The sequence below is a fragment of the Perca fluviatilis genome, chromosome 20, assembly GCF_010015445.1.
Source record: "Perca fluviatilis chromosome 20, GENO_Pfluv_1.0, whole genome shotgun sequence".
In the NCBI taxonomy this organism is placed as follows: Eukaryota; Metazoa; Chordata; class Actinopteri; order Perciformes; family Percidae; genus Perca; species Perca fluviatilis.
In genome coordinates this window covers 22,009,333-22,030,748 of record NC_053131.1, presented here as the reverse complement: position 1 = coordinate 22,030,748, position 21,416 = coordinate 22,009,333, and the positions used below count along the sequence as shown (strand labels likewise).

General features: G+C 41.1%; 1 protein-coding gene across 12 annotated transcripts in view; it reads left to right on the top strand.

Moving 5' to 3' along the window:
• Nucleotides 1-21,416, top strand: part of LOC120548992 (ryanodine receptor 3-like) — a 113,002-nt gene that overhangs the window by 44,184 nt on the left and 47,402 nt on the right. For 6 of the 12 annotated variants that reach the window (XM_039785516.1, XM_039785514.1, XM_039785515.1 and 3 more), the window contains 20 exons: nucleotides 1,192-1,408; nucleotides 1,503-1,607; nucleotides 1,877-1,879; nucleotides 4,535-4,638; nucleotides 5,751-5,834; nucleotides 6,215-6,374; nucleotides 7,800-7,947; nucleotides 8,207-8,409; nucleotides 9,430-9,604; nucleotides 9,969-10,177; nucleotides 10,265-10,464; nucleotides 10,784-10,850; nucleotides 10,929-11,089; nucleotides 11,257-11,422; nucleotides 12,420-12,506; nucleotides 13,008-13,234; nucleotides 13,947-14,754; nucleotides 15,106-15,306; nucleotides 16,955-17,057; nucleotides 17,727-17,858. In XM_039785516.1, coding sequence (XP_039641450.1) covers nucleotides 1,192-1,408; nucleotides 1,503-1,607; nucleotides 1,877-1,879; nucleotides 4,535-4,638; nucleotides 5,751-5,834; nucleotides 6,215-6,374; nucleotides 7,800-7,947; nucleotides 8,207-8,409; nucleotides 9,430-9,604; nucleotides 9,969-10,177; nucleotides 10,265-10,464; nucleotides 10,784-10,850; nucleotides 10,929-11,089; nucleotides 11,257-11,422; nucleotides 12,420-12,506; nucleotides 13,008-13,234; nucleotides 13,947-14,754; nucleotides 15,106-15,306; nucleotides 16,955-17,057; nucleotides 17,727-17,858 — 3,560 coding nt within the window. The remainder of the gene's footprint in view (nucleotides 1-1,191; nucleotides 1,409-1,502; nucleotides 1,608-1,876; nucleotides 1,880-4,534; nucleotides 4,639-5,750; nucleotides 5,835-6,214; nucleotides 6,375-7,799; nucleotides 7,948-8,206; nucleotides 8,410-9,429; nucleotides 9,605-9,968; nucleotides 10,178-10,264; nucleotides 10,465-10,783; nucleotides 10,851-10,928; nucleotides 11,090-11,256; nucleotides 11,423-12,419; nucleotides 12,507-13,007; nucleotides 13,235-13,946; nucleotides 14,755-15,105; nucleotides 15,307-16,954; nucleotides 17,058-17,726; nucleotides 17,859-21,416) is intronic. The other 6 variants (XM_039785520.1, XM_039785522.1, XM_039785517.1 and 3 more) reach the window with 1 other exon arrangement.

Sequence of the window (21,416 nt, the reverse complement as noted above, 5' to 3'; positions counted from 1 at the left end):
CAGGTAAAATAGGCCGGCTTCATATTCTGTTCTGTTGCCATGGTGACCACAGATGGTGTGATTGACAAGACTTTAAAATGGAATTTCAAGCTCCAGCACTTTTCCCATGATTCCATGATTGACTCTGACTTTGTAGAGCAAAGCAGCATTTTGCTTTAACAGCTTTCATTCTTCGAAGTGCAGAGACTCTTGACACCAAGAGACTGGTCTGATTTGATTTGTTCATGTATGCTATTTGAAATCCTTATTGCGTGATGAAAATATATTCTCAAAAAGAAATACAATACCCGGCAGTGGAAGGGGAATCAGGGTGGACTCAACTATGTTCCACAAAGTGTTGAAGCAACGTGTCCTGAGTTGGCTGTTTAGACTTTAGTTTAGTCAACAAGTCTACGGTCATGCTAGCAGCTCTGTGAGGATGTACTTTGGAACAGTGGTGCTTTGAGCTAAATGCTAATGTCAGCATGCTGACATGCTTACAATGACGATGCTGATGTTTAGCTGATATGTTTCATTTCATCTTAGTTTAGTGTGTTAGCATGCTAACATTTGCAATTTAGCATTAACACAAAGTATTATTACAATTCATCCTGAGGGGTTTCTGAAAGTCTGTAGCTAATTTTATGTCCATCAATCCAGCAATTGTTGAGACATTTCAATTAGAGTAAATGTTCAGCATTTCATACACAAAGTGCCAGCTTATAGCCACTTTTGTGTGGGTAATGACACCTCAGAGCTTGTACTTCAAACTGACCCAATGAACGGGGTGAACATCTCTTTAAACGTGCCAGAAAATGACAGCCACACATCTTCACTGCTCAATAATTGAGAGCTGCAGTCAGAATGGGCTTGGTTGCGTCACCACTACTACTTGAGTAGCTATTTTGGGCGGCCTCAGGAGAGCCTCTTTACAGTGATGACCTGTGACGTTTTTTCTGTCTCAGAGCTAAACTTGTCTCTGTTAGAGCAGAGGCGGGAAGTGATTGAAATGGATTTAGAGGAGAAACAGCGTTACATTTAGCTGCATTTACTTTTCACTGGCTGCTTATTTCATAAATATCTGTCTGATTATCACTTATGATTAGATATATAAATTATATTAGATATATACCCCCCCCCCCACCACAAATAAAAAAAATGTTCTCCTACAATTTTGCAGATTAATGATTTAATAAAATGTTATGTCATCAGGGTGCGTTTCCTGTTGGGTGGCCGACATGGCGACTTTAAGTTCCTGCCTCCGTCAAGTTACGTTCCATGTTACGAAGCTCTGCTGCCGAAAGAGAAGATGAAGGTGGAGCCGGTGAAAGAGTACAAGAGGGATGCGAATGGAGTCCGAGATCTGCTTGGCACCACACAGTTCATGTCACAGGCCTCCTTCATCCCCACACCTGTTGAAACTAGCCAGGTAAACTAACAGGAGAAGAATAGACAAACATGTAAATAATCCTGTCACTGTTTAACTTTTTTCATTTATGTTCATATTTTGCCTGTTTCCTTAGATTGTTATGCCGCCTCATTTAGAAAAGGTTCGAGACAAGCTTGCTGAGAACATCCACGAACTGTGGGGCATGAATAAAATTGAGCTGGGTTGGTCGTATGGCAAGGTGAGAAATATATGCTGATTCCTTTCCTTTATAGTATAATACTCTTAGAACAAAATCATCACTCTGGATCGAAAGATAAAAAAAAAAAGCATAACCCATACATTTTGCCATGTTTGTGGAGAAATAAACATCACAATTACACATTTTCTAAACAAATCTAAGTTAAAAACAGCTTTAAATGCATTAGTTGTTGGTATCAGAATTGAATCATCAAAAGCCTGTACGTCATCTTGCTTTCTCTTTTATAATTTGCGGTTCACACCAAAAAGAGGGTAAGTGGAAAGAAAACTCTCATTTTCCATGTCCGATGCTTTACATACCATTCATTTAGATGCATACTTCCAGTTTGTTTGTAGTTAGCATAGTCATTGTGTCCGTGTTTTAGTAGAAGTCATGACTTACAAAGTGTTGTTTCACCAAAGGGCAGAACAGGGTGTTCACAGCAACAATAAACCATGAGGAAACCGGGTATTTTAATCATCATTTTTAATCTTCATTTAATTTTTAAGAATTAAAAGAAGAAGTTTAATTGATTCTTTAGACATAATGCCTTCCAAATGTAAACCCAAAGGTCGCTTTTATGATGCAGTTATAGTTTTACATTTTGGGAAAATTATGTTTCTGTTTTTGCTGAGAGTTGTATGTTAAGATCAATACCACGCTCTTTGTTTATCTTAGCTTAGCATAAAGACTTGACGTCGGGGAAAACAGCTAGCTAACAGCTAACAAGCAGACTCCAGACTATGGATTAAACAAATGAGATAAAATGTGTTAAAGGCCACATGTTAACACCCACACAGTTGTTTATAGTTAATGTGGCAGATTGGATCTTTTCCAGGACTGTGTGGGTATGGATAGACTGAGTGATTGACATCTTCCTGAGTCCACGATTAGTGTTGTTGCACCTGTTAGGGCGGGACAAAGGACACCTTTGTCATCCTTTATTGGTAGAAAGAATTTGTGACCTAATAAGTTCCCATCAAAGCTCCGGCCCACCTTCAACCTGAAAAGAGCCTAATCAGCCAGAATAACTGAAAACACCTGTATGGACGTCCTTTTGTACCCCGTTTACACGTACATGGTTATTTTGAAAAACTGAGACATTTCCCTTCGTTTGTGCCCTTCGTTTACATGCAAACGGAGAATTCGCTTCTGAAAACGATTCTTTCTAAAAACTCCGGCCAGAGTGGAGATTTTGGAAAACTTCGTTTGCATGTAAACTGAGAAAAACGGAGGTTTAGGCAGCCAACGTAACAGTATTTAACAGGAGCTCTACCTTCTGGTCAGTCCATACGAATGATGATCCTGGCGCCATCTTCAAAAAAAGATAAAGAAAAAGAGGAAGAGGAAGTGATTCGTTGCTGTTATTGCTATTTTCGAGATTCTGATTGGCTAACGTGGGCTTGAGCTTCTCGTTACACTGCCACCTATAGGTTTGCATGCTCTTGACGGCATATATACACGGGTTCGTGTAAACGAACACTTTTTTGAAAACTGACAGGTGTGCACGATGTTATTTTTGAAAACGGAAAGGGTGAAATGTCTGTTTATGAAAATAGCCAGCCACGTGTAAACGTAGTCTTGGATAGGAGGCTAGCTGTTTCCCCCTGCTTCTAGTTTTTATGCTAAGCTAACCGTCTTCTGGTTCTCTTGACAAGAAAATGAATGTGTATTTCCCATAATATCCAAATATTTATATCCTATAAGTATTAGTAAACACAGAAGTAGAACACCTACTGTATATTTTAAATATAAGTTGAAAAACAGTCAAAATGATTATTTTGCATTATTAAACCAAATTCTATAATTATTTATGTCATTTATACCGGCAAAAACATTAACATTTTGTCATTTTTGTGTTGATTGATGACTTTCTTGGTTTATTGTACATTAGCTAAAGGATAACACCAAAGTGACCTGTTTTGCCCTTTAAAGGAACAGATGACAACACAAACAACAATATGGAACACAGCTCTTATGTCTATAATACAAACGTATAACGGAATCCTCCAGATATTACTAATACCGCCAGCTTCATCCTTTTTCGGCACCTCAACAGAATCTTTAATTTAATATTAGCATTTTATTGTCAAGACGTTTTTGTTTTGTTTTTAAGCTCAGGAGGTCAGATGCACAAGTGTGTCAAATAGTGAGATATGGCACATAGGATTAGATGTACAGAGATTTTGGATGTGGCTCTGCTGCAGGTCATTCTGTGCTCTGTAGTTGTCATTCATTGTGATTCATTACAGCAGCATTAACAGTAGATGTCCTACAGCAAAGCGAATAAGCAAAGTGTTCGTTTCTTCGCCCCGGTTGCATAAACATTTTTTTTTAATTATATTTATATTTATTATAGATTTTTATTTATTGTTTGTTCCACAAATGTAATTCTGTAAAATGAAGAACTGCCAGAGAAGAGATTTCTCACAGAGTTCTTGTACTATTTACAAAAGAGCTGGCTGGTGTTCATTGAACCCACACACAGCTGCATATCTGTACGCAGCCCTGCATGTTTTCTTGGTAAACATCCGCCATTGCCATGCCGCCTCCTCTAAGCAGCATTGCCGAAGGGATTATTTGGCATACAGTGCAGCCTCGAGAGAGGCATTACACCATCTTGGTATTCCAGTCGTACACCTTTCTATCGCCCCCAAGAAAACATGCTCCCTTATTCCTCTCTATTTCATAACATGTTCATTACAGTAGACTGTCTTATCACTGTAAGCAGTAGCACCCTTATTTAAACCACATTCTCCTCTCCTTGTTGGTTCACAATGACTTACAAGGCTTTGCATTTCATATGCATATATTTAGTAAACTTTTCCACATGATATACAGACAAATGGAGTAACTGTGGACAAAAGTTCCAGACAACAAAAAGGAAGTTGAAATAGGATTTCTGTGACTGTTCTTTTTTCTAATAGATAAGGGATGATAATAAGCGGCAGCACCCGTGCCTGGTGGATTTCTCCAAGCTGCCAGATACTGAAAAGAACTACAATCTGCAGATGTCAACAGAAACTCTGAAGTATGTTGAGCATTATGGATTTATTTTCTTTGTGGTACTTTTGTTTTTGAGGAGAAGAAGAAAGAGAGTGTTGGATGGAGTCAAAAAGAGAAATAGACAGATTATTTACAAACAAACAAAATACAAGATTAGATTTTTTATTTTTTTTTGTTTAAAACTTAGGTAAGACTTATAAAACTAACTTTCTGTCATTTGCTGAAACTGACCCTGTGTTCCAGTAGAACTACATGAAGCAGGTAATTTAAAAAAAGATTTGGCTCCTCTGGCACCACCTACAGCCTGTAGTGCGCGACAGCTCCCTGTTCAGATGCACCAATCAGGGCCAAGGGGGGGGGGTCTCTAACTGTGTGTCAATCACTGCTCATGCACACTCATTCATTCTCCCTTGTGGGGGGAGGGGCTTAGGAGACCGTTTTGGGCTTTAGCAGAAAGGGGGGAGGGACTGAGAAGTTGTTGATGTTCAAATCTTTTGGCTAAGTCCTGGATCTTCCCAATCCTACCTACAGCACCTTTTAATTAGGAGCATCACATTCATGACATCACCTACAGTCTAAACCAAGGAGTACAAACTCATAAGGATTAAAATAAAGTCTCTGTAAGACAACAATAAATGCACATATGCCTGTGGTCAGATATGACCCTCACTTAAGGGTTAGGAAATTTCCATGTCCAGTGTCGCTCAACCATACAAGTCTTGCTGGTCTTTTTCCACTCATCAGGTGCTTTGCATAAAAGCTCTTTAGATGATACAGGAGAATGTTAAGGTTTGCTGTGATTAATTTTGATCTGGGGCTCAGGCAGAAACATCTGGGTGAGACTGATGGGTTGCTGAGTAACACCAAACTCATTTTTACTGTCACTTTGTCCTCACAAGGTGTGAAGAAAATGTGTCAAAAGCACTTCACACCCAGTGCATTCCTCTGGGAAATTCTTTGGCCTTTTTCTCCTGACAGATTAAGACACGCACAATTTAACTCCATTTGAACACTCCCAACCCCTCAGTCGCTACTGTTGGATCTACGTGAACTGTCAAATCAGAAGAAATGTCCAGGTGTGGATTAAACACAATCTGCATTCGTTCAACTCACTTTCTGCTGTTTTTTTTCTCACAGGACTCTGCTGGCATTGGGCTGTCGTGTAGTTCAGGTCAATCCAAATGCTGAGGGCTCCCTCAAAAAGATAAAACTCCCTAAGAAGTAAGCGTGCATGCCTATATGTACTCTACAAAGTCCATCAAAACATACACACATTTCTTTTTTATGTAGCTCAGTTCAGACTGTTTGTTAGAAAGCTGTCTCTAGTTACTGACCGTGATTGTGCCAATAATTAGTCAATGAAAAAATAAGAGACTTGCAGAAAAAGGTGGTTTATATTTTAACCATCAATTGATACATAATGCCTTTTGGTCTTTCTACAGTAAGAGCTAAAGAGCTAAGATTAAAAATGGTGAATCAAAAGGTGTGTAAACCCAGGAAAAAAATTATATATAGTGTTAATATACTGTATGTGCTCCTGGTGGATTTACCTTTATTACTTCCATAACCTTTTTCATTCTCTTTCTTTTTTTTTCCTGTAGCTACATGATGTCCAATGGTTATAAGCCAACTCCTCTGGACCTGTCTGACATAAAACTGACTCCAGGTCAGGAGCTGCTGGTGGACAAACTGGCAGAGAATGCACACAATGTGTGGGCCAAGGACCGCATCAAACAGGGATGGACCTATGGTATTCAGCAGGTACGCAGCATGTATTCATGCACACTTTGCTGGGACCAAAACAAAATCTCACCTTAAAAAGCCCCCCGAGATGCTTGTTGAGGCAGCTTTCTCCTCTGTGTCCAGCTTTGCTGCTGTATTTTATTTTTTTAATTTTTTTTTATATGCTCAGTTTCTCCTTCATGGTTCATTAATCCACCTCCCATACAGTCTCTACTTACCAGCGCATATGTCAGACGGTTTGTTTAGTCTGACATTTCCTAGCTGTATGTTATTATTCAACACACAGCAAGATGTTCTGTAGTAAAGGGCAACAAGACACAGAAGATATTGTCCAGAACACACTCAATACAGCACATCTCTTCTCATCTGTTGAACAAAAAAGTGCTGAAAGTGAATACACCGACTGCTAGCTTTTGTTAAACAGGCTTTTGTGTGTTTTGGTACCGTTGCCATGAAATTGGATGTAACACAGTCCTCTGGAATCAGTCATTTTCCACTGCAATTTTCTCCCATGATGTGATGTAGAAAGTGTCATCTCCGTGGAAACTATATACTTCAATGCAATATGAAATTAATCTTGTTTCTGTGGTCATAGGGTGGATGGTTTTAGTCTGTTTGCTTTTCATTTAAAAGCATTAATCTACAGCATATATTGAGAAATAATTTGATATGTCATGCAAGTGTAATCATTATTCCCACATTAAGTGAATGAAGGCTAATTTATTTTGCTAATAGTGTGGAAAAAGAGGCTTACTGTATGAAAACTGGCACCTGAACGCAAGTAAGAGGAGTGAAGAGTTCTGAAATCACCTATTGATTCAGAGTAATCAGCAAATGTCTAATGTAGAAGACTCATAATGTTATTGTAAACTGGCCATTTTTCCATTTTTCCATTTTTTTTTTGTCCCTGCTCTGCCACCTACATAACACCTACATGTCAGTTTGGTCATATTTTCTGTGCAGTTTGTAGATTAAGGGCCGTAATAGTTGATAACATGAGACTGGGTAACTGACCAGCGTTTTGGAAAAATGCCACAAGGTTTTCAATTAAGCCCTTTAGTGATATCAGGGAAAACTGTTATGCCAGACCAAACAAACAGCCTGTGATCTGAATAACCAGCATAGGATTTCAAATGAAGCTCCACAAATCTGCTAAAGTAGCATTGATACGATACTTCCTTGGTTGTTCGTCAAACCCCAGTGGGAGAACTGCTATTGGAAATGACACAGAAAAGATAGAGGAAGTGATGGGCAGCAGTAGCGCAATGGCAATAAATGGACAATTAACTTCTCAATTACCGGGTTTGACAGCACAGTTATAAAGTGTAAATGTAACAGTGTTGTGTTTGAGCTCGCCTACAGTACGATTGATGACATAACCAGGGATAGTTGGGGATGTTTTTCCTGCATAAAATCTTTTCTGACTAGCTCTCCTCTATGCAGGATCTGAAGAGTAAGCGTAACCCTCGCCTGGTTCCCTATGTTCTGCTGGATGAGCGCACCAAGAAGTCAAACAGGGACAGCCTGCGGGAGGCCATCCGCACTCTGATTGGCTATGGATACAACATTGAGCCCTCGGACCAGGAAGGCGGTGAGTCTGACTCATGGACTTATGCCCATCTAAATGCACAGATGTTCAGTCCAGTAAAAGGATTCTGTCTCCCACTCCCTTTCAGTCGACAGTGAAAGAGAATGGTGTGTGTGAGTGTGAAATGATTGCTTTTAACCTCACCCAATGTTAGACTGTTACAATCAATGTTTCCATTACTGATTTCCTTATTTGTTGGAGGGGATTCTGCTGGTTTTGAAGCAACAATTTACAACCTGTGGCTATCCCTTCCACCCTGTAGGGCAAGTGGTTGAGCGGCTCAGCATCGACAGGGTCCGCTTCTTCAGAGTGGAGAGGACGTACGCCGTGAAGACCGGGAAGTGGTACTTTGAATTCGAGGCTGTGACGGGAGGAGATATGAGAGTGGGCTGGGCCAGACCTGGATGTAAGCCAGATGTGGAGCTTGGCACGGATGAGCTCGCTTTCGTCTTTGATGGATACAGGGTAAGCTGTCAACCAAACCTAAATGAATCGCCTAATAATCATTAGCATTGTATGAAGGGCCCTGTAAGTGCCAAAAACTCCAGCCCGGGCCCTGGCCCGTGATGTTTAAGCCCTAGCCCGGCACCAGCCCGACAAAGTGTGCAATTTTTAAGCTTGAGCCAATACGAACGCCATCTCTCCGACATAGGATTGCTCTCGCATTTCAGAGGTGTATATAGGCACAATAAAAAGGAGACAAGTTTAAGCTATAGTGCGTAGTTTCTGTCTCCCCCATGAGGAATTCTAAGTAATGATAACTAAACTGTCGGCGCGTCCACATGATACAAGCCTTTCGTGATCGCGCACCGCCCCCACCCCTCCCCACACAGTTGCTGGTAGCCAATTAAAAAAAAACATGATGGACTCTTTAGAAGAGGTAATTATCTTCACTTGATTTTCTGTGCACAAAAGTCGCCAGATGACACAATCTTCTGAACACAGCCATACTGAGAAATACAGAGAGTTGTGTGGAGCTGTCTTAATTTGCATTGTAGCAACTCATTTGGCAATGGCTTGAATGTAATGGACGTTCATTAATATCAAAAAGTTATGCACTGAAGCTTTAAATGAGCCTGAATCTGACCCAAGCTCGTTCTGACGGGCTTGCAGACCTCTAGTTGGGTGGTGTGATTCTTGTTGATTACTCCACAAAAAAAAGATCTTATCAAGTCATAAGGATTCAATCCTGAAGTCTATTTTTTTTTTTTTCAAACCCAGCGGGTTTGTAATATTGTTGAATCAAGTGTATTTTTCTTTATACTATTGTACCGACTTTGCCTTTTTTCTTTTGAAGTTCTTAATAAAACAGATCAAAGTAAAAATGATCTTCCTGCGTTACAAAAAAATAACTCCTTTCAGGAAAAATAAAATACGTTCTGTCATTGAGAATAAAAGACTTGAGATGGGCATTTCTTGTAATATATATCCTATTATCTGCTCCTGTGTGTTTTATTTTACGTTTGTACATTGTGCTGTATATAGGGTCACTGTCTAAACATGGGCAGCCGTTTGTTCGGGCGGTGCTGGCATGCTGGGGACGTCGTGGGCTGTATGATCAACATGGAGGACAAGTCCATGATCTTCACCCTTAATGGAGAGATCCTCATCACCACCAAGGGCTCTGAACTCTGCTTCACTGACTTTGAAACTGAGGATGGTGAGAAAGTTTACATGTGGATAAGGATGTGTGTGGTAACAGAGCCAGTCATAGGTGATGTTACGGCCAGGGAGTGTCAGATGGATAAGGTAATGGTAGAACAAGTTGTTGTTCACTCATCTTTTAAAAAAATACCCTTCACATGCAGAGCATTTACCTAGCATGACCATGCTGGAGACATAAGTGAAAAATAAGGGGCTCCCTGTAACGAAATCACCCTTATTTAATGTGACACCTGTAAATTGCCTTTTTGCAAAAGCTGGATTGATTTTCCCTCCCCTCCTGCTGTGTGTGTGTGTTCTTAGAGGCTATTTATTCTCTCCTCTTCCCTCTCCCTCCCTCACTTCCTCTGGCTGTCCTTCAGGGTTCATCCCAGTGTGTAGTCTCGGTCTGGCTCAGGTGGGGCGTATGAATCTTGGGAAAGATGCCAGCACCTTCAAGTACTACACCATGTGCGGCCTTCAGGAGGGATTTGAACCCTTTGCTGTCAACATGAACCGAGAGGTCACCATGTGGTTCAGCAAGCGGCTGCCTACTTTTGTCAATGTGCCGAAGGACCACAACCACATCGCAGTAAGCGCAAAAGCAGTGACATATTCGTTGGTAAAAATAACATCAATTGGTAACTGGATGAATGCAAGGACATTCTCCCGTTTGCAGGTAACCAGGATTGACGGCACCATTGACAGCCCCCCGTGTCTTAAAGTCACCCACAAGACGTTTGGCACCCAGAACAGCAACGCAGATATGGTGTTTTGTCGTCTCAGCATGCCGGTAGAGTTCCACTCCTTCTTCAAATCCAGTTCTGTTGTAGACATGAACGGAGTCCATGAGGAAGATACCCTTAAAGTTAAACACAGGTACTCAAAAAATCATGAATTTATGCCATATTGCAAGCAACTCATTCCAAAGCATTATACCTACCATGTTTATCTGCTTGCTCCACTTTTAGATTATTGACAATCATGACATCAAGTGGACCATTCAAGTTCAGTGTCACAGTATGCAAATATTTGAAGTAATAGTGATGCCGTAAAAGATGTTGGGTTTTATCCATCTTGTATTAACCCAACATCTTATAGTGGCTGTGAACATCACGAGCTAATCAGCGCTGAAGATTAAAGTATCCATCACCTGGTTTGTACTTTATAATCCCCTGTTGAATATGGTTTCCGATAGATATCCATTGAGATCTGTGAGGCACAGTGATGAAAGCAGACGAGTGGACTACAGCAGCATCACTACGGTATTGAATCATTTTATTTTAGTACCATTTGGTTGCAACACCTCCAGCATTTGCTAACTCTTGCATGTGTCATTACAGTACTACCACTCGGTAAGGGTCTTCGCAGGTCAGGACCCTGCCGGTGTGTGGGTTGGATGGGTTACCCCCGATTACCATTACTATAGCAACAACTTCAGTCTCAGTAAAAACCGATCGGTCACTGTAACCCTGGGTGACGAGCGAGGACGAGTCCATGAGAGGTAAGACCCTTTTTTTTTTTTTTAGGGAAACCCACTTCCTTTTGCAGTGGTTTCAAGTTCTTTTCTTTAAAGTTTAATTTTCTTTACTTTAAACTGCTAACTTTTTCATTAAAATGTACTGTATGTCAAGATAAGATGAGTGACTGACTGATATTTGCACTTAATAGTGTGAAAAGGAGTAACTGCTACATCGTGTGGGGTGGTGATGTGACCAGCGCCGCTCACACCTCCAGTCGCAGCAACGTGGACCTGGAGATTGGCTGTCTGATAGACCTGGCCACCGGCCTGGTGACATTCACTGTCAGTGGCAAGGAGATAACCACATCCTACCAGGTACTGAATACATACATACCCTAGACAGGCTCCAGTATGTCCCAAACTCTGCCGCCAGGGTCCTTACCCACACCAAGAGGTGGCAGCACATCACCCCAATACCCCACCCCGAAACCTGCGATCCTCAGACGCTGGCCTGCTCTCCATTCCCCACACCAGACTCTGTACCTTTGGAGACAGAGCCTTTAGTGTGGCAGCCCCATCCCTCTGGAACACCCTCCCTGCAGATATTCGAAATGCTACATCCCTGGACATTTTAAAAAAAACTCCTGAAACAGCATTCTGTAAAGTGTCCTTGGGTTGTCGTGAAAGGCGCTATATAAATAAAAGTTATTATTAATAATATTATTATTATATGTTGTGCAAAAGTTCTTTTAAAAAAAGTAGATGCAGTGTATAATGATGTGAAAAAAGGGAAAATTGGACGTGCAGCAGAAAACTTTTAAAGATTTTGAATTTATTTTTACTTTTGTAAAGACTTGCAGAATATATAAAGTTAATTTTAAGCATCCTTGTGATTTTGCCTCTTGTTTGTTTATGTGTCAATCCCCCAGTAAGTCGCACTCACTACAACTGTCCGTCCACTCTTCTTTCTGTCAGTCGGCAGTTTATTCTGTTGACCTTGAGGTTAACTCGTCATCTGTCTTTGCATATTTTCCCAACAGAGCTGTGACGTCTGTATTGTTACATTTCAGATTTAGAATTGGCCTGTACAGATGTACTCTGAGAACTAAATCTTAAAGAACCTTTGGAAGGGTATAATCTTCTTATGTTCTCCCACCGTCACTGAAAGTGAAGGTGATGCTTTACTCGGCGCTGAGTCATCCTGCCAGCCGACACTCTCAAACGATCATGCATACACATACTAAGCAGTGGAGTTCTTATGATGCATAATTGAGCTGCTTTCTGACAGTCATTCTCTGCTGCTTCTCAAGCTTTTGATGTGTACTTCCTGTTTGGCCCTGCTTTTAACTTGCTGCTCTTTTCTCTGCTCCAGGTGGAACCAAACACCAAGCTTTTCCCTGCTGTGTTTGTGCGACCCACTAGCCCTAACCTCTTCCAGTTCGAGCTGTCGAAAATCAAGGTGGAGTCCCTAATTGTTCCAGGAAATGCAATTTTTACTGCTCACAGTATGCTCCTTTATTTTAACCTTTCCTGCAGTACCTTATGTTACCTCACAGAGATTCAGCCCCCACACAGGATTATGCAGCTACACATCCTACTACTACTGTAGGTCCACTAGGCTAATATTTTAGCTTGCTTATGTCTGCACCACAGATACTGAGAGCATCAACAACAGGATGAGTACTACTGATTGTGTGACTAAGCAAGAAAGCTACACAATAAACGTGACACATAACTCACAGACAGATTGTGACCGTCTACTTCTTTAGATAAATAATGGTGTCATTAGTTCACACTGTTCAAAATTACTGTTTGAGCAGGAAGTTATGTGTCTTTTTTTAAACTGCAGCAAAAAGTTAGACTGTTGAGGTCAGGGTGGCAAATGAGTGTACTAAGCCTTGTTTGAAAAAATTTGAATATTCCTTTAATCACTCCCTCCATGTTTGTTTGCTCTCTCCAGAATGCCATGCCTCTGTCATCCGCCATTTTTAAAAGTGAACATAAGAACCCGGTGCCCCAGTGTCCACCCCGTCTATATGTCCAGACCATCAACGCTGTGCTGTGGAGCCGCATGCCCAACACCTTCCTCAAGGTGGAAACAGCCAGGGTCAACGAGAGACATGGCTGGGTGGTCCAGTGTGTGGAGCCCCTACAGATGTTGGCTGTACATATACCTGAGGAGAACAGGTGCAGTACATGGCTTAGTGTGCTTATATGATGTACTGTATATATTCAGTTGTATTTCAAAGGACATTGTGCATATCATTGAAGTATACCAAATGTGCTCCATGCATTTCTTTCCTCATAACATTTGCAAAGCCGATTTTTTTAAAAAGTATTATAGAAAACCAGCTTTGTAGTGCTTTGATTAAAGGGAACCTTTAACGACCCTTATTTTATTAACCTGTGTGGTAAATAACACCTGTCTGTAGGGCTGGGTACCGAATTCAATACTTTTTAGGCACCGTCCATATTGCCTCTTTAGTATCGAAGTTCATTCATTCAAAACCAAATTTCAATGCCTAAGGAGTAAATCTCATCAGCATCAATGAGCCGATAAGCATGCAGCACGCTTCTACCATGATCTTATAATGCTGGTGATTGGTTGTCTAACGTTACACGTCATAGAGGCATGCAGGAAAAATTCTATGTTACGCACAGAGCTCACCTAGTAGGAGCTGAGAAATAAATAAAAAGATTTGTGCTGTAATGATTTTATAAAAATTAGTATCGAAAAAGTATCTTTCAGGAACCGGTATCGAAGTCACGGTATTTTTAACGGTACCAGTATCGAAAACTTTAACGACACCCAGCCACCTGTCTGGCCTCTAAATAGACTTAATCACAACATCAGAATGTATTCCTCTCCTGCTAATCTTCTCTTACTTCTTTTTCAAAGGTGTGTCGACATCATGGAGCTGTCTGAGCAGGAAGACATGAGGAGGTTCCACTACCACACCCTGAAGCTCTACTGTGCCCTCTGTGCTCTGGGCAACACTCGTGTAGCCCACGCCCTCTGCAGCCACCTGGACCAATCACAGCTCTTATACACCATCGACAATCAGTACCTGTCAGGCATGTTACGTGAGGGCTTCTACAATGTCCTGATCAGCACCCACCTGGAGACAGCAAAAGAAGCGCGACTCATGATGAAAGATGAGTTCATCATCCCCGTCACGGCTGAGACGCGTTCCATTCGCCTCTTCTCCGATGCTTCCAAAAAGCATCTCCCACCAGGAGTGGGGCTTAGTACCTCACTCAAACCCCGCCTCAACTTTGCCCCACCCTGTTTCATCAGCACCAAACGGGAGCAACATCTCTACAGTCCCCAAATCCCACTGGGCGCATTGAAGGAGAAATCAATTTCAATGTTGACAGAGGCCGTTCAGGGTGGCGGCCACCACATCCGAGATCCTGTAGGAGGAGGGGTGGAGTACCAGTTTGTGCCAATCTTGAAACTCATCAGCACCTTGTTGACTATGGGTGTACTAGGTAGTGAGGACGTCCATAAGATCTTAATGCTCATTGACCCAAATGTTTTCAGACAGACACGGGAGGAGGGGGCTACAGGGGCCACAGATAAAGAAGGACTTACAGGGGCAGAGGAGAAGGCAGTGGAAGCTGGAGAAGAGGAGGTCGCCAAAGAGGCTAAACAGCCAATGAAAGGACTGCTGGAGAAGCGGCTGCCTGAGCCCGTCAAACGACAGGTGATAATGTGCACATGTGAACAGATCTGGCATAATCTTATATTTGTTAAACCTTCATATACACTACAGAAGGTAAATCACCAAAACCTGTAATATCAAAGAACATCTTTATCTACCGTACACTCACATACTCCATAACTGCACCACGGTAATAGACCCATTCAGAAGTCAGTCAAATATGAAATGACTCTGTCGTATTGAACAAATGATCTTTAATAAGTTGGGTAATATGATGCCATAAGGCTGTTTGTATGTATTCCTAACAGAGTTGCTCGTAACAGCTGCATCAAGATGTGCAACAGTGATGCAACTGTAGTTGTTGTCTGTCTCCTCCCCTTGTCTGTTCCCCAGATGTGTGAGCTGCTTCACTATTTCTGCGACTGCGAGCTGAAGCACCGCATCGAGGCCATCGTGTCTTTCTCTGACAGCTTTGTGTCCAAGCTGCAGTACAACCAGAAGTTCCGCTACAATGAGCTGATGCTGGCCCTCAACATGTCTGCTGCTGTTACTGCAAAGAAGACCAAAGAGTTCAGATCGCCCCCTCAAGAACAGGTGAGATGAGGCCATAGTTACTGCAGGGCTGATGGGTAAGAAGTAAAAGTCGTTGGAAACACTGATGTACAAATATGTACAAAGTAGCTCAGGGTGTATTAGTTTCAGGTCTGCTCAGGTTGGGGGTGGGCAGATTGGACTCCCACACAAGTTGTCCGTCACTGGCTGGTGCAGCAAAGCTAACTAGAGAGTGAGGAAGACGTCAATGAAACACAGTTTATTTATTATTATATTATTTTTTATTTTATTTTCTTTTCTTTTTTTCTTCTTTTTTTTCTTCTAATGGTTCAGTGCCTTGAGCGAGTCTTGTTGGGGGGAGGGGTTGAGGTTTGGAGGGGACAAGCATCAGAATTGAACAACACTTTGTTGTGCTTTTGTTGTGTTTTCAATGGCGATGTAATCAGCCTAAGGTTTCTTGTTGTTTTTTTTATGAAGATGCTTCCTCCTCAATGTATGAATGATTGTAAGAAAATAAATAATTGATCACAAAAAAAAGAAACACAGTCAGGAGTTAGTGCAGTAGAAGCTCTAATTATAATACCTGGTATAAAAATGGTGGTAACCAATTATCGATGCTAACAAATGACAAGAGTGAAACCGCATCCACACATCCACACTGCCTACCCCTGCGCTGTCATGAAAACCTTATGTGTAAAGAGATGTACATTTTTAACTGAAACAATATACTTCTGCTTCTTTAAGATGAAGTCTTCACTAAGGTTGCTATAGACTCATCACTCCACACTAGGGGGAATGTACGGTAACACCTCTCTTCACCTACTCACAGTAGAGTTGTGACATATTTACGGCGGCAATTTCACAACCGTTCTCACCTCTGTTCATGTGATTCTGACGACTCTTGCGTGTTCGCCATGTGAGCTTATTGATGCTTATGTGACCTAAAGGTGCAAATCAGCCACAGAGGGTAAATGCCAGGAAGTGTGCATCAATTAGAGCTGATGAATCTTACAGTGAAGTACACATGAATCTATAATAGTTGACCACAAGGAAAGCCTGCAGGCTGACTGCTTCAAATGATGCATGAAACTGGCTAATTCAGAGGAAGCTGTTATATAACTTCTGTAATTTTCCACATACATTGCTAATTTCTCTCCCACCCTCAGATTCCCTTTTTAGTTTTCATAATGTCAAAATTCCCTCGTTTTGGTTCCAAAGTGAATGAGAGCAGTATCCTCGCTCCAAATGTTGTAAGCACTCTTTGTGTGTGTTGAGCAAAGCCTCAAGGCAAATTCATCCTTCTTTCCTGTGGTATCATTGCTCCAGTGAGTGTGAGCGCACACAAGCACACACACACACACACACACACACACACACACACACACACACACACACACACACACACACACACACACACACACACACACACACACACACACACACACACACACACACACATACAGTATCCCTTTTGGGTCACAGCTGGAGATGGAGTTCAGCACTTCAAAGCCACTTTAATGACTTGTCATGGTGTCCTTCGGTCTGTGAGTGCCGAGGGAGAATTAGCCACTTAGGCTATTTTTTTTCTTTCCTGTGAATCCTACAATGAGCTCACATCATGTTCAGATTGCTTTTGAAACTAAAGTACCAGACATTGTTTATGCATGCGTTCAATGTTTCCATACTTTAGATCAACATGCTGCTGACCTTCAGTGTGGGCGAGGACTGTCCGTGTCCAACAGACATCCAGGAGGAACTGTATGATTTTCACAACCAGCTGCAGCTCCACTGTGGTAAGAAGCAGATCTTGCAAAAACCTTTTTATGAGCTGCTTTACTGGTTATCTTCATCATGAAACATGCATTATTGTATTTAACTTGATACAATTATCGTATATTGCTTAGATTGATTGTAGAATTTTATATACCGTAGATATTTTTACAAAGGCAGCATGAACTGGCAGTGTGGGTGGAAAATCAAAAATAGATAAAAAATTATATATAAAAGCATATAGAGCTGTGCCTTTTCTATCTATTGCTTGGGCTGCCATTGTGTCAACATCAGCTAAATTGTTCAAGTACTTGCTCTCAGAAATGCTCTCTTTTTCCCTCTCTGCATCTCTCTCTGTTTCCCGGCACAGGAGTTATAGTTCAGTGCCTCTCACATTGCTCTGACATCCTGATGTTTTGATAAATAATTGAATTGCCCAACCCTCCGTGGTACAACCAATCTAATGGCAGTCTCAGCCATGCCACATAGCGCCGACCTGACATGGCACCATCGACACAGAGAACAATGAAAAAACGACTTGAAATTGCTAAGAAATAGGAGATACTGCACACCCAATGCTACACATCATACACATGACATGTCTGCCAACCCGACAGGAGAGCAGAGATATTGCTGTTATATACTTTGCTCTCCATGTACTGTATATAGCATGTCTGTTTTTGTTTGTGCAGGAATCCCTATGGAGGAAGACGAATACGAGCAAGCGACATCGATCAAAGGTCGCCTGCTGATGCTGGTGAACAAGATCAAAGGCCAGTCCCACAAAGCGGAGGAGCCCACAGAGAAGGAGCAAGCCGCACCATGTGAGGAAGTCACTTCATCATTTTACTTCATAATAATAGCGATGCTGCAGTGTACCTGCTGCATCACTGTACCTGGGTCTGGGTGACAAAGACATTTGACACATCTGATTGGCTGGAGGAGGGCGATTTAAAGCTTTTTCATGCATGCATTGGCTCACAATAAATTCATATTCTAGAAAGCATCCAATCGTAATAATAATAAATTTAATTTTGTATAGCGCTATTTAAGGACTCAAAGTTGCCTTGTTACTTTAGCAACCTACTGAAACAGTAGCAAGATCAGTAAGCAGTTAGTCTCGCATTGCCAGACCTATCTCTACAGCGTGAATAAAGTCTGGCTACAGCACAGATACATTCTAGGTAGGGCCTGTACAATTTGGGGAAAAAAATCAAATTTAGATTTTTCCGCCAGATATTGCGATTAAGATTCAATTTGGGATTATTATTTTTTAAGTTTAGCTAAAGTTCAATATTCACTGTGTAACAGAAATCTTGTCATGGAGCATTATAACATGAGACACCATCTGCTCTATATTCTTATGCAAGGATGAGAACATAGATATGAATTGCCAGCAATAAGTGTTTTTCTTTTAATAAGCATGGAACATTGAATCTGTGACATGTAACATTATTCCAGCATTTATCAGCATTTTATATGAAATGGTAATAATAAAAATATAATAATAATAAAAAGAGGAATAAGAAATGTTATACCAAATGTTACACCAAACATTCAACTAAATATTACACATTCGATTAATCGCGGTCTTCACAATTGGCTAAATGCATTCTTTCAAATTGCGATTTTGATTTGGAAACGATTAATCTAGGATGGGAGGAAAAAGCGCTCTGGGTTGTTTGCATTTCTTTAAACCAATCGTCTTGGGCAGCGCTAAGTTCCGGATGCAGCGATGGTGTCTCTGCAAAATAGCCCCAGTAAGGAACTTGTTTTGGTGGAATATTTGCACCCCACGAAAAAAAACACCATATAAAATATTAAATTAACTGTTCACACTATACATTAACATGAGCTATTTAAATTGGCTGGATACATGGTTAAAGGTAATTAACAGTGAATTGCCAGCTGTACTTCGTCCATAGCGATCCCACCAATCAGTCCCCAAACATCCTACTTGGATAGTAAATGCCGTAAACATAAATTTTCGTCAGAACTTGCCATTTTCAGCGTGTAAGCAGGGGAAAGGAAAAGCCAGACATCCAGTGCTTTGCCAGACACTTCTGGCTTGTCAGGCTTATCCTGGTAATGTACTTCTGTTGATCCAGACTAGTAAGCAGTTAAAGCTTTGGGAAATATTTTATTTCCAAGTCCAAATGTCCAAAATTTGCAAATAAATAGTGCCTTTGATATTGAAGTTGTTCTTTTTCTATACTGCTTGTGCAAAATGTGTTACTTTCCCTTAAAAACATAAGTTCTTACACACGTTATCCATTTACTCTCCACTACATTCAGCTTGTTTATGGTCTCACTTCTTTCTTTACGAGCTCTCTGTCTGTATTCCTCGCTTAGAGGGATGTGAGAATTAAAAAAAAGGAGCTCCTGTATTGCAGCTCTAGCACCCTCAGTTTTGCCTGCCGGTGTCATATGGACTGAGTCATTTCCATTTCAATTTCTTTTCAATTTCATTATGGTAATATGGAGCTGGGTGAAGGAGAGGCTCCAGAGTGAAGCCTCCCCCGGGAAACCAGAGAGAGGAGCGATGAGAGGGAAAAAACATTGGTGATAAAACCAAATCTTTCACCTGATTAAACCGACCAGGGTGCCACAACAGTATAAATACACAACAAGTTGTATCTAATTTTCTATCTCAAGTACCACTCTGTAAGAGGCCACCAATCAAGTGTCCGATTGCAAATTATTACTTAACTGGTAGAAAATACTTTCTACTTTGTTCTGTTGGCCTACAATATAGACCGCGGTGTGTTATTTAAAACCGCTGCTCACTGTCTCCATTTATGGCAGCAATTTGGCTCTTATATGTGACCACTGTTGAGAATTAACCTTTTCTGGCAATAAAACAAGATGTGTGTATGCCTGTAATTGCGTAGATAGGAACTAACATTAAGCAGGGTATTATATTACTTCTGAAAACCCCTCTGAGAATCTGTTAGAAATCTATGGCCATCACCGTTCCATCCTTGTCTATTCTTAGAAGCGATGCTGGCAACAGGAGGTGGCCAGCAAGTTGCAGGTGGATACATTTGGGATGAAATGTTTGTTGCTGAAAGGCAATCTCTCCATTGGGATTTGGTGTGACCCTGAGGTGGAGCATATCAGACCACCACGCTGATCTCCAAGGAGCAAGGCTGGATGAAAATAGAGGAGTGTGTATTTCTCAATAAAAGAGTGCTTTGGGTGGTGGTGGTCTCTGCAGGCGGTTGTGTGCCTGCTGATTGATTAGAAGGCTGGTTTGTGGTGGCATGAGCATCACATCTACTTCTGTAACAGCTGGGAGGCATAATTCAGAATATCTGTGGGATAATTCCTAAGTTATTTTTTTCAATCATTTTGTGATTTTTTTATATATATATATATATACTGTATGTTGGGGGTAAAGCTTTTATGGTAGCCAGTTTTTTTTGTCCTTTCTGTGGCTTTTGCATAGTAACTTTAGATGTAGTGTAGTGTCTGGGTTTTTGATTCATTTTTAACAAAAGCTTTCCAAAAACAAGATGTACAACAAGAGTTTACAGCCAAACCAGCTGCTCTGTAAGGCTGTACTCAGAGCTAAATTCTAATGTCAGCACGCTAACATGCTCAATGCTAATTCTTAGCAGGTAATGTTTACTATGTTCCCATCATAGTTTAACATGTGAGCATGCTAACATCTGCTAGTTAGCACTAAACACAAAGTACAGCTGAGGCTAATGGGAACGTCATTAGTTTTGCAGGTATTTGGTCATAAACCACTGTTTGCTTAGTATACAGTATATTGCATGTTTCGTGATCTAGTTTTATTTTCTTTGTAGGCACAGAATGTGAGAAGTTAATGTGACAGTTGGTATACAGTATGTTTTGAAAATCAAATCTTATAGAAGAAGAGGGTTTGCCAGGAGGCATGAGGATGGCCAGAGTCAAGATGTCATGATATATTCTGTAGTGTTACTCCAGCCATAACTTCTCCTCCTTGCACAGTGAGACCCTGAAGATCCAAAAGGTGCCGTCGTCTATGCCATTATGAAGTAAGAGGAGAGCAGATGTCGTTTTCCTCCTCTGATGAATGGCTTATCCACCAGAAGCATTTAATGCTCAGACACGATGACTTGCTTTGATGGAATGTATGTGAGAGTATAGGTATTATGTGTGAACTCTCACACTATAAAAAAAAAAAACTGCTGGCTTCCATCAATGTAACGCTAGACTGGTCAGATTTGTTTGTTGGGGTATAGTGAGGGCAAAGTGCTAGAGGAGTGTATTCAAGAGCCAAACAGACAGCAATGGAACAAGCAAGCATGTTTGATAGTGTGATAGAATAAGAGTCAGGTGTTGTGAAGCATATTGGCTGAGAGGAAGAAATGTTGCTTCTCATTTTGGAGCAA